The sequence below is a fragment of the Mesitornis unicolor genome, unplaced genomic scaffold (genome assembly GCF_000695765.1).
Source record: "Mesitornis unicolor isolate BGI_N332 unplaced genomic scaffold, ASM69576v1 scaffold7604, whole genome shotgun sequence".
Classification (NCBI taxonomy): domain Eukaryota; kingdom Metazoa; phylum Chordata; class Aves; order Mesitornithiformes; family Mesitornithidae; genus Mesitornis; species Mesitornis unicolor.
The window spans coordinates 77,252-90,385 of NW_010179354.1; the positions used below are offsets into that span (position 1 = coordinate 77,252).

Genomic DNA, 13,134 nt, shown 5'->3' on the forward strand with positions numbered 1-13,134 from the left:
AGGAAAGGAGGGAAGATGAAAGAAGGAGGCATTATTCCAGATCCCAAAGTGCCTGGTGCCTGCACACACCACATTTTCCCTTCCCAGCCATGTCCTCCAGCAAGGAGTCTTGCAAAAGCCCCAGAAACCAGCACACCAGGACCATATCCTATGGCGGCCTGGGTCTCCCAGAATAGTGTGGGAAAGAGATTCTTAAATCAAAGTTTTTGGTTTGTGGCTAGAAGCAGCATGGCTTGGTGATTAAGCGTTGCTCCAGCTAACAGGCTACAGCCAGACAGGTACCTGATATAGTGTCACAACCAGCAATTGCTGTGGTGCCCTGACACAGCCCTTGCGGCTGCCAGGTCCCAGTGCGTACCTCAGGGTGGGGGATGCCCTTGCAGGGCCTTGAGGGGTGCAGCTGCTTTTTGTGCAGTGCCCAGCCCCAGCAGGTAATGGGAGCGTGGTCACCTCTCCCTGACCCTGGGTAGTCCCTCCCTTCCCACTGCTGCGTCCGTCCATGGCTGAGGCAGCGCTTCCTACATCCCATTTCTCTCATGTGAGATAAGGTGCAGGTATCGCATCTATCTGCTGGGCCGTTTGTGTTATCTAACACATTTAAAGGAAACATAAACATATGTGGTGCCAATGCGGTGGTCTCTGGTTTTGATTTGGGGCTGGCTTTGTATGCGTCGCTGAAACCACATAATGTTCTGGATCTTCATGCCCAGGTCTGTCTGTGTTTGTTGATGTTGAAAAGGATGGGCTGCAGACAGAGCACATTATTATATGGTCCCAGTTTTGCCCAGGTTATCTCTTTTCCCCAGCGCACATACTCATCTCTCATTACTGACATCTTTGCCATATTTAGGGCACAGTGCTGCAACTTCTGTGCATCCTTGGGAATCCTGGCAGGGGAACACCCTACCAGTCCATTTTGAAAGTGGAATTTAGGCATGAGCTAGACATCAGCATCTGACTCCTTCTTTTGCCCTTGGGAACCTACCCAGCCATGCAGGCAGGGTTTCCTGGGGTCTATCTGCAATCTATCAATGGCAGTAGCTCATAGAGGCGCAGCCCACTTAGTGTTGGATGACTTTTTGAGTCATTCACCCTCATGCAGTTAAACACAGGCCATGTGAAACACACGGTGCATAGTCAGGCAGTGCACAAACAGCCAGCACAGCCATCCCAAAGCTGATGGCTGGATGGGTGCTTGTGCCTGCCAGTGTGGGCTGCTATGCTGACAGATCCCACTGGTATCTTATTCATTCCCCACGAGGTGATCTTTGCATGGCTATAAGTCTTTAAGACAAAAAAAATTATAAGCAGTGGTAAATCAGAGAGTAACTGTGCTTTTGCAGACAAGGCAGACAGCCCCTTGCTAGCTGCAGTGTACCTGTGTCCTCGCGGTGCCCAGGGAGAGCAGTGAGGTAGGGATGGAGAACAAGTGCCCTCCACTATGTATGTAAAAAATGTGTGAACTACATCCCCTCCCCAAGCAGGATATGCTGACTGACATTTTTCAAGGATGAAAATGTGCTTGTTTGGGTTTTTCTGGGATGAGCAAATTGCGAGTTGCTCATATCCTCACTTTAATTGCTTTAGCATTGTTCGCGCAGATCAAACTCCGAACAACTGCACAGCAGCTTGGTAGCCAGGCCATAATGTTACATGAAAAACATTTCAACCAAAAGCTGTGGCTCCTTGGGAAGGATGTTTTGCAGTGACACAGAAGTGAGGGGCTCTCACGGGTGCCAGGATGATGGCTGGGTTGCAGGGCTGGGGCCAGCAGCCTCGAGCACGCCGGTTCGGCAGCAGGCGTGAGCACAGCCCAAATGCCTGGCTGGATCATGTTGAAATTCTGTGTCTGTCTTTATTTAGTGCAATGAATCCCAAGGGAGGTGATGCAAGGAACAATTTACTCTCTGATTTACCATGGCCCTGGGGAACGATTAATGATAAACCTTTGTGCATACTTGCTGCAAAGCATACCGGAGCCATGACTGTAGCATCTCAGGGAAGCTAGCATCTGGTTTGAGCTCTTACTGTCCCATTGCGACACGGGGAAGAATGAATCTCAAGTGACAAAAAACCACCCTGGAATGTATGTTTTCTTCAGCAGGAGAAGGTGGAGAAAGGGTGTCTGGCCCAAAATTTGGCAGCTGGTAGGGGTACCCAGGCAGCTCTGTCCACCAAGTACTGCCCGTTGGTGCATGTGTGGTGAGATTAGTTGCTGTTCACCCTGGGCAGCAGCTCCTGCAGATTTATAATGGTTAATATTTCTAAAATACAGACATCAAAAGAGCAATCCACCTACTTATGCAGGGGGCGATGGGAGACCGACTTTGCTGGTAGCCTTTGGCGCATCGATTGCAGGTGATGCCGGTGACGCCGTCCTTACAGGGACACTGGCCCGTGGTTTGGTTACAGGTTTGGCCGGCTGCTCCCACAGGATGGCAATCGCACTCTGTGGGGGGCAACACACAACAAGAGGGTTAAGGGGAGAGGAAAGAGAGCACAGGAGGTGTTGTGGTGTCAGTGGGGAGCAGGGTGGGTGCTGTGGGCTGCTGGTAGCTCTCAGGACACGGCCACACCTTTTCAGCAGCTGGTGCTGGACCTGTGGCAAACATCTTGTCCAGCCAGCAACTGTGCTGACCTGAAACAGAGGTGGCATTTGGCAGAGGGATGCATGAGGCCATCACTGGGGGACAAAGAGGACAGCACCAGAGAGGGGGTGGCCCAGACATAGGCAGTCACTCTGCAAGGATGGGAACCGCAACCAGGATGTCTCGTCCAAGGCAACGAGTGCTCTACAGACCTGGGGGAACAGCATGGGGGATGTCCCTGCTCAAGATTACCCACCCATGGACACTGCGACTGGCTCATCCCATGGGTGCTGTGATCAAGAGTCTGCAGGACTTGAAGAGGGGAGCAGGAAAGACAGCACAGCCAGAACAACAGGGGGAGTCACAGCACCCACTACCCCCACCCTGGCTTCAACCCTCCCTGTGCTCCCCAGGGCAGTGGCAGTACTGTAAGGAAGAGGTAAAAAAATCAAGGAGCATTTCATCACCCCTTCAGCACACGAGATCTCGGGCAGGAAGCAATTGCTTTCAGAGACATTGGGAATTCATTTCACGTGCACTACAAAAAAAAACCCAAACCAACCCAAACCACTCTCCTTTCAGTGCTTTTACTCGAGCCCTTCCCGCTGAGCAGCATCCCTGGCTGCTGGCACTGTGGGCGCAGGAAGGAAATGCCCTTGTGGGATGCAGGAGGCTGGAGGACCTGCTGTTCCCGGCCAGATGGATGGAGGCTTGACGGCAGAGCTGGGCAGATGTGAAGGGTTTGGCAGGGGATGTAAATACTGCACTTGAAATCATTCACCATCTCATTTCCCACAGTGGGACTTACCGGCGCAGCTGGTTGTTAGAAAAAAAAAAAACAGCCAAGAAAAAAAAAGCACTGGGGCTTGTTATCATCACTGCTCCAAAAGGATTATGGCCTCGCACATTTGTTAACAGCCCTGATTTCTAAGAGCTGCAAGCGCTGTGCCAGACTGTGGTCTGCCCCTGCTGAGCGGTGGCAGGGAAAGGCAGGAAAGCTTCCCTTTGCTGGTGCAGAATCCTTGGAAGCAGCCAGCCAAAACCTCCCCGGGGAGTGCTGATGCCTCTCTCCTCCTGCCCCTGGGGGCAGCTGCCTGCCAGAAAGAGGGTTTGGGGGAGAACCTGCCCCACTGCCCGAAACCTGTCTGTGAATTGGGACCAGCATGAGGTCTCCATGGGCTCCAGTGGCTGGGTTGACTTTCAAATATCCTCCTATGAGGGTTTGTGCTGGACTCTTTGGTTTGTCTTGCCCCCGCCGACCCCAGCTCTGAGACACCCTAAATCCACCTCATCTTGGGACAGCAGCTCACACCCCGTGTTCATCTGTGTTGGGTGTCCAGGTTGTGGTGTTTGGCTCAAGCCTCCCTCCAACCCGCCCCAGGACCATTCTGTCCCTGCTCCCTGCACCAGCAGCCCCTAGTGTGAACTTTGTGGTTACTGGGCAGCAGCTCCCAGGCTGGTTTCTCCCCCAGCGGCATTTGGGCGATGCCTGTAGCCCCTCCTGCACTGAGATGTCCCCTTCTGCCTGCACAGGGCATCCTGTCCCTGTGTGGCCCACCCTAAAGCACAAGCAAACTAATGTAGTCCCCAGCTCCACCAGTGCTGGATTGGAAGAGACAGCGCCTTGCCAAAAACTGATGATTTTTCACATGGGAGGGGACAAAAAAGAAAGAACAACAAATCTTTTGCTTATTTTCTCCTCCTTACCTAACATTTCTGATTTGGGTTTTTTGATTAAAAGTCCTGCTCTTCCTTGTCCCCTGCCTTGAGCTGCCTCTGGGAACCAGCAGCTTGCAAACCTGCCTGTAGCACAAAATTTACTTTTCTGTCAAGTCCAGCTTTGACTGGAAAAGTTTTAATGTTAAATCGGTGTGGCTGGTGATGAGTGCAGAGAGCAGAGCCATGTTTAGGTGAGAAAACCTGCACATCCAAAGGGATGGCTTCAATACTGCTGGGGGAAAGGAAACACAAATACGTTAATTCCTGAAAAAGGAACAAAGTTAAAGAGGAGCAGAGAGGCAGGAGTTAATACAAAAATAAGCAAATCAGGGAAGGGTTACACAAGAAGAGGCAAAGGGCAGGAGGATGGGGAGGAACATGTCTCATGTTTCAGGCGTCCCCTCTGGGGCTGTGCAGTGCTGGTTTCAAACATCGCCTGCAAACCCCCATCCTGTGAGTAATCCTCCCCCCTGTGAATGGATTGCATGGATTTCAGTGGGACCGCTTGGATGGGAGAGAGAAAAAAAGGAAAAAAGCTTTTGTGATTAGTAAGGTTTACAGACTCAGGCTCTTGGAGGATGGGCTGCAGAGCACAGAGCGCTCTTTTGGACACCACATAAATAAATAGCAATGCTGCTCCTTCCTTCTCTCATGAGGTAATGCCTCGGCACAGCTTGTCCAAAGCTGCCGTGGTTATTTTTGCAGCCGTATCTGTCTGAGGTTGTCTACCCGCTCCCCAGGCCGGGCTCCTGGTAGGCCCCTGCAGCACAGGCGTTAGCTGTGTCCCCATGGTCACACGTGTTAGCCATGTCCCCACAGACACATGTGATGTGCCTAAGTTTACAGAGTAGACAAGTGAGGAGCTGGGAACCAGGGAGCCTTGGTCTGGGACCTCATGAGGAGAAAGCCACAGGTAATGCTGATCACTCCCTCCAGCACCCCATGGGGTGAATACTCTCTGGGTGCAGGGATGTGCTTTCTGCCCTGGTCCCCAACTCTTTGTTGCAGCACAGGACCCTGCGAGTCCAGGATGACTGCCATGGGCAGCAGGTCTCCAGCTCCTCAAAGTCCTGACCCCCTTTTGACTTTTCTGTCTTCCAGAAAACTCTTCAAATCAGCATCAACTCACTCCTCCTGGTGTGGGGAGGCAGGAGGTAGTCTTAGCAGTGTCTGCAGATGTACATTTGCTGTCCCTGTCCTGGAGGAACTGAACCAGTGCCAGCAATTAGGAGCAATTAAAGGCAATTTGCAGTTCCCTGGCCAGTGCAAACACTTGCAGCTAGCAATTAGAGGCTTTTCTCCTTCCCAAGCCATGGAGCAGCTAGGCTGCTGGTGGTTAATGCTGATTTTTTCAGTACAGTCCAAATTCCATTGGGTTGCAATCCCAAATTGATGAGAGATTGCACTAGAGTCGCAACAGGGGTGCCATTGGTGCAAACACCCTTTTGGCACCTTCACTGCCTTTCTGTCAGGAACTTTTTGGTTCACAAAATTTGTTTTCATGCCCTGACTTCCCTGGGTGCAAGTGTTTGTCTGTCACTCAGTGTGATGCAGAGCATCAGCAGTCCCCTGCACTGAGCAGAGCAGAGACCATGAGACACCAGAGCTGAGAAAACCTTCCTGAGCAGGGAAGGAGGATGCCTGGGACATCATTAGAGCTAATCAGGGGGATAACAGCTGATTTATCTCTGTATCCACATGCCTTGCTTAAAAAGATCACCCCATAGAGGAGAATGCAATGGTGTAGTGGATGGGTTAGGAGAGGAGCGAGCAAGAATGGTGGTGGTGCAAGAAAACAGCATGTCTTCAATCTGTTCACACAGCGTCAAGGGAAGGAAAATAACTGTCATGGTTTAGTTCTGTCAGAAAATCTTTAAGAAAAATTGTCAATGAGTGTCTGTGGCAGAGATGACGAGGAATTACTAGTGAAAAATGAAGTAATTTTGTGCTGAAAAGCTGGTTGTGGAGGAGAAAACAAGGAGCAGGCGTATATGGTGAAGTTTTAATGGGCAAGGAGGGTAGCATTGGGGGTACCTCTGCCCACAGAAGCTGATTTTTCTTAAATAATAGCTATGACCTGGAAAGCAGGGAGCTAACAGCACTTCTGGGTGATCACCTTCAGCTTGGCTAGTCCAGACGTGAGGAGACCATGTAAGTCTTCTGTGGGACCGACCCAAAGTGGCCAAATGGGTGAGGGGATAGCAGACAAAAACCAGCGCACAGCAGGATGTGTAATTGGGAGGAGGGAACAGGATGGCTCATCCAGGCTGAAGGGTCCCAATTAACTGCAGCCACTCCAGGAAAAGATTTAGGAGTCAATGAAACATCTGGCTGATTGCAACGGAGCTCAGAAGAGCACCAAGATAGTAGGTTGTATTATGAAAGGGGTAGAGAGTAACACTGAATATAATATCATGACACTATAGAAATCAATAGCGTGTCCTCAGCTGGGGAACGGGAGTGAAAGGCACAGAGAAGCACCCATCTGAGGGCGACAGAAAAGATTAGAAATGCCTTGCCAAGAGACGATGGAGGCATGCCAAGTAATGCACAGCACTGGGAAGGTCAGACAGGTGCTCCTCTTCAGTGGTCCTTAAAATACAGGAACAAAGGGACATTCAATGCATTTAAAAGACAACCTTTTACAGTGATAAAAGGAAATGCTTCTTTGCACCGCACGTAATTAACTCGTAGAACTCATGCTACGAGACACCATGGCAAAGGCCCAACAGGATTAGATAGGCCTATGAATGAGAACATCTGTAGTTACATTAGCTGGGATTAATATATATACGGATATAAGCACTCCAAGCCAGCTACTAACTGCCTGCAGTTAGGAAAAGATTTCCCCTGGGGGCATGCTATTGCAAAACTGTCCGCTGTAGAGTTTCATATCTCTGTCTGAGGCTTCCAAGACAAGCCAGTATTATATGCACAGATCTGCTGAGGCAGAGCGTTGTCCACTCAAGCACAGGCAGCGGCACATTTCTGTGCTTCCGCTGAGATCGTGCTGGTTTGAGACTGAAAAATATCTGAAAACATAACTTTGGACCATGCACGAAGGGGTGCAAAATGCTCCAGACAAGTGGCTGAACTTGCTGGGATGTCTCTGGCCCACCAAAGGTTGACAAATAGCATGACAAAAATGCAAATATTTTTCCATCTCTGAATTTTGGTCGAAGGCATTCCCAGTGGCTAATCTTCCCCCTCACACGTGTGTTGAAAGGTAAACAGAAGGATAAATCTCCAGGCTTAGCTCTCTTCAAGTGTGACCTTTTTTGAGAAGGTACCTGAAAAGACCTGCATTTTTTGAGAATTAGCATCTTCCTGTTTTCGGGGAAGCTGTTTCACTGGGAAGTTTTTTCAGAATGATGAAAAAGCCATTTGACTGAACAACAGAAAGAGGTTTGATTTCATGGGATGTCTAGGTTTCCTGTATCTGCAACAATAACACACATTGCAGGGCTTCCAGATGTAAAAGCCCAAAGCGTGACTGCTCTGTGATACACCATGCTCTAAGCAGTAAATCAGCAACACATTCAAGTACTAAAAAAACACCTTAATTTGCAATAGTCGCTGATGAAAGTTCCTGGATGGAGAAAGAACCTTCCTCAGGAAATCATGCTCGGTTTTAAGTCTGAATTTAAGTCCCATGTAGCCAATGTCCCTTAGGTACACATTTATATTTAACCAGGCTTTTAAATGCTTTTCCAGAATCATGGCCAAAATTGCCTCCCTTTGGTTGCTTTTCTTCTTTCCTCCAAAGACTCCAACTTTAGTGAAAAATGTGGCTACAGAAGCTGGAAAAAAAATGCACCAAAATCGAGCTTCTTGTGTGGACGCTTTGATTCCGACAATATTTTAAACAGTAAAATGTCAAAACAGCTCATTTCTGCCTGTTGCTTCAATAACACAGCCTGTGTCATCCTGATGCAGTAAACTTATTTCACTTAGTCTTATGTTTGAGTATTTAGAGATACGGTTCAGATCATTACTTACGTAGCGTCTTTTTTGTACTTTTAGAGTTATACTTTTCCTGCTCCACCGTCTTCAGTAACATGGGTATTTTCAATCCTGAACACACGTGGCCAGGGAATGAAAGGTGTTGGATACCCCTGGGGTGGATCTGGTTGTCCCCCGTAGCTGTAACCCCTCCCAGAGACGACCCCAGCCTTGAAGACCTGACCTGGGCAGGGTTTTATTAGCAGGTTTGCTTTGGCTCCTGTGTTTGGGGAAACAATTCAAAACAATCAGTGCTCCTTCTCTGGGAGACCTATGCTGGTAATCTGATGGTGGGAGGAGAGTTCTGATCTGATGCCTGTGCACCTGAGACATGCAGAGAGGTTTATGCTGGCTCTGGGGTTGGGATCCTGCAGGAATGAGCAACTATTGAACAGCAGAGCATCTCCACCACAGGTGGCACGTCCTGCAAATCCCACAGATTTATGTCACAGGGAAGAGAAACTGTGGTATTCAGTGTGTACTCACCCAGTCTGGCCCCAGCTAGTTTGCTAACCAGAAGCAGAGGTTGAAACGTCTCTGCGTTAACTCTGAATACTAATAATGGCTTTAAATATTAACTGCTTTGCAATGAGACCGTCAGTCTGTCTGCGATATTGTGAACTGGATTTAGTTCTCCAAAGGATCATGTTCATGCACAATGTCCCTCAGCACATTCTCTTGGAGATTTAAAGGTTTCTTGCCAGCAGAAAATGAATTCCCTCTTTTATCAGGCAAAGCCAAATAATCTCTCGGTGTTTCACAGTGTCCCTCCTCCTGCGCTGCTTCTCAGGGCTCTCCCATTTCTTCCTCCTGCACTGGCACTTGTGGAAGCCAAGGGCTTTGGCGCCCTGTGGTTTGGGCCAAATTTCACAGATTAGACCTTGTCTTTGTCTTCTCCGTAACAAGTCACAGACAGGGCCCACAATGCCTCCACTGAGCAAGAGTCACTGCTAATCCAGAGGGGGCTTTGAACCACCGTAATAAATCCACTTTTTGGGCAGGCGCGCTATGGCAGGCATTAGTAATACAGACAATAAGACAATTATGGCAGCACTTTCCAAAACGGTTGGAAATCCTCTTGTTAAAAAATTGTTAAAAATTCCCCTGTCGTCTCAGAGTTCCACCTTTCGAGTGACAGCAGCGGAGCCAGAGAAGCTGCTGGGGAGAGCGATGGGGATGCTGAGACACCCAGGGATGAAGCACTGGGGCTTCCTTCTCTCCGCTTTGCTGGCAGGACTTGAGTTTTGTCATGGAGAATGTCATCCCTTTTATTTTTCCACTGAAAAATGTAAAGTCTGGTCAAAGACCCCTGGGGGCAGCTCTGGCCAGGCGATGGGCAGCTGAGTGGGGCATGGGCACGGTGTCCTGGTGCTATAAAGCAAAATAAGGCTCAACCTGCTCTCATGGGATACATTGCTTGAGAAAGAGCGGGTGGGAAAATACTTCTTGGGGGGGAGGGGGGGCGGGAAAAAAGACAAACCATTTCTCCTCCTGATGTGTTTTTAGCCTGGCCTCTGAGGAAATCAGGTTCCTACAATCGTATTCTCCCACTAATAATATTTCATTCAAGTCTGGCAGCTAAGCAAAAGTCTCAGAGATAATGAGGTTGCCACAAGCTTCACAAAATGAGGCAATTAGGTGGATGAGACAGAAACCCTAGAAGAAGCTTAGCAGAGGGGGATCCCTTCGGTGTGCACAGCCCTTATCAGACACTAAAGCATCCCCAGTGGGGAGAATCCCCCTAGCACCTCAAGTGCCCATAAAGAAAGTGCAATGAGATTCTCTGAGATGAATAAGTTTGGATGGAAAATATCTCTTTTTCTACGAGAATAAAAGCCTTTTCATTTTAGTATGCTTAAAATCTGCACAGGGCCCATGGATGAGAGCAACTGACCCTTGTGTTAACGTTCAGTACCTGAGAGGTCTGGAGGACTTTTCACTCTGGATAATTGATCTGAAGCAGGAACTTATCGAAATAGTTTGAAAATATTTATGGGGAAGGCAAATTACTCCTTTTCTTTCCTCTGTCTTGGAGATATGCAAAGGTCTGGCTATGCAAATGGATTTAGCAACTTCTTAGTCTGAGACTTGAGATGGAGAACTGAGTTTTAGTCTGTTGTTTTGTTTGTTGTTGTGGGTTTTTTTTTTATAATACGGTACAAATCCTGCCCCCCCCCCGCATTGTGTCACACCTTGCCACGTCTGAAAAAATCACAGCCCAAACCTGCCCTTCAGGATCACTTACGGACATATATCTGCTGAAAAACCAAACCCAAACCGCAGTTCTAAAGGCGGTCAGTCCCACAGTGAGCCAGCAAAACTCCTCTCAGGCACCAAAATTGCAAGGATGAGCCTTTTCAGAAATGCAGAGCTCTTTTCAGGAAATCAACACTGAACTCCCCTAATAGGCTAGATCACCTATAAGTCTAACATGGATTTGGGACTCAGCTGTGAGGTCCATCTCACCTCTGGAGGTGCTGGGGGAGGTTTCCAGGCTGCTTAAAGTCCTTCAGGGGGTCTCTGGCTGAGTCTCCTCCATTACCTGTCTTGGATCCCCAGATTCAGCAGAGCATCTTGTCCCATACTCTGCAAGCCCCACACAGTCCTTGGCGATTCTGCCATGGCTTTTACCCTTTCTCATGCTCTTTCAGCTCATTCATTCATGGAGATGCTCCTCCTTCCCATGCTAAAAGTGTTGAAGATCTCCCATTGCAGCAGAAACGCATCTCCAGATCAACTCCCCTGGTGCTGAATTCCTGGAAGTTGGTGCTTTGGGCCCTGCTTTTACTCATTTGGGTGGAAGAAACAACTGGTGGGTGCTTTTGTGGAAGAGTGTCTGTGGGGCAGCACATGTGGCATTGCCGGGGCCCTGGGTGCATCTCCCATGGGAGTGGTTGCTTTTGGCTGGGCTGGGGATGCTGAGCACACACCTCAGAGCCACACTCCAGGGTCTGTGCTGCCCCATGAGATGCTGTCTTGTTTCCAGACATCTTCCCAGTCCATCTGAAGATATTTCAAAAGTCCCTTCCACACCTACCCTTCCTTAAACCAGATCTGTTTCAAAATTGCTTTTAAATGCAAGTTAGTCTCTACTGATTCGGCCAAAAGATGCTCCTAGAAGAGAGGGGAGCTTTTCTGAAAAGGGCTTGGGAAGTGCCAACATGGCTTTTTGGAGGAGAACGGAGGGCCTAGGCTAGGAAGCAGCCCCTCTCTGTTGGCACTGCTGTGGGGCTGGGGTGCGCAGCATCTGCCCAGCACTGTAGCCCCAAGAGTCCGAGTCAAATCATGCAGCAAAATGCTCCTGGGTGGGAGCAATATGTGGAATTATTGACTTTCCTGGAGTTTGAAGACAGCTGCAGCTTAAGGAAATTTTTTGGCATGGAGGTGATTTTGCTCTGATCTTATCACCAGGCACAGACAAACCTCTCTTGCTTTCTTCTTTTTTTTCCTCTCTCTTTTTTTTTATTTTGCCTTTTGTGTGTTTGTTTGTTTGTTGCTGACCTACTAAGCCAACTTCTGGAAACTGTAGCAGACCAGAGACCTCCGGCATCTGCACTTCCTCAAGGATGCAGATGGCAGAGCCACCTTGCCCATGGTGATGCCCCTTGGTTCTCTGCCAGCCCCTGGCGAGTGGTCTCCCACTGGTCCCCTGTGTTCACTCTGAGCATTCAGGCTTCAGTCCCACAATGCCTAAAATAAATCCCACTGAAAACAAATACCTGTTTAAATGCTGCTGTGTGGTAGGAGGTGGCCCTGATCATAAGTCAGAGACAAGAAAAAGTCACTGATGAATTTCTGGGGGAACCAGACATTAGGATTTTACCCTCATCCCAGTTAATTTGCACCAAAAAGGAGAACTAACCCCAATACTTTCAGGGGGACGTGCAGAGAAGCAGGAAGTATGACCACTTCAGATCACCAGTGGCTAAAAATGTGGAACTCAAACATGAGGTCTGTGGTCCCTAGATGTGTTCCCCAGCATGTGGCACTGCCCCCATGTGCTGTGTGGAGGTGATGGAGCTGCCTTGGGCTGGGTGAAAGGACTGTGCACAGCTCCCACATTTGGGTTGTTCCTCACTGGTGGTTCATATGGATCAGACTCAATTAAAAAAATCCTTGGAGCTGGAAGGCACACGTGGAAGGGGGAGCAGGATGAAGGCCGGTACATGGAGCCCCATCTGGCTTGAAACAATGAGAAAGTGTCTCAATTGCTGGGTTTGCCCCAGTAATATGCAGCAAACTCTTCCCACTCTGGCTTACACAGAAGCGGCTGTTTCATTTGATGTAGCTGCTTACATGTCATTTAAACTGTGGATGTTTAAAAGCTGGCATGACCAGGTAGACATGCTGCGGTGAGCTCAAACTTCATTGAAAAAGTTAAAATCACTCCTTTTCTATGCTATCACACTACAAACTCAAAACCGTTTAAGAGCCTCTGTAGTAATCATGTCTCCTGTTTGGGACCTTACCAGCCCCAGTAGCTCTGCCCTGGGCCATGGAGGCGCCCTGGAGGTGGTGGCACTTGGTGGCGGTGGCACTTGAGCCTCCTGAGCTGCCCCGGAACACTTCCACACGGTGACCTGTGTGCATGGGACAGTTTAAAGCTGCATCTCTATAAACTTTCTCTGGTTTGTGTGTGCCTAGGAGTGGCTGATGACAAGTTTTAGATGTTGAAACCATAAATCAGTGCTCAGCACTTAGAATAATATTGATACAAAGAATTATGAGGCCTCAGGGAAGGGGGCGACTGAGGCATAGCCACTAACAAATGTGGTATAGAAATATAACTAGAAAATGGTTCTCACAGCCGTGGAAGACCGTGCCC

General features: G+C 48.9%; 1 protein-coding gene across 1 annotated transcript in view; it reads right to left on the reverse strand.

The window, feature by feature from the left end:
• Positions 1-13,134, reverse strand: part of LOC104539253 (netrin-1-like) — a gene marked incomplete at its 5' end in the record, with an annotated part of 46,818 nt that overhangs the window by 27,691 nt on the left and 5,993 nt on the right. Inside the window, 1 exon segment of the mRNA XM_010182729.1 lies at positions 2,300-2,449. Coding sequence (XP_010181031.1) covers positions 2,300-2,449 — 150 coding nt within the window.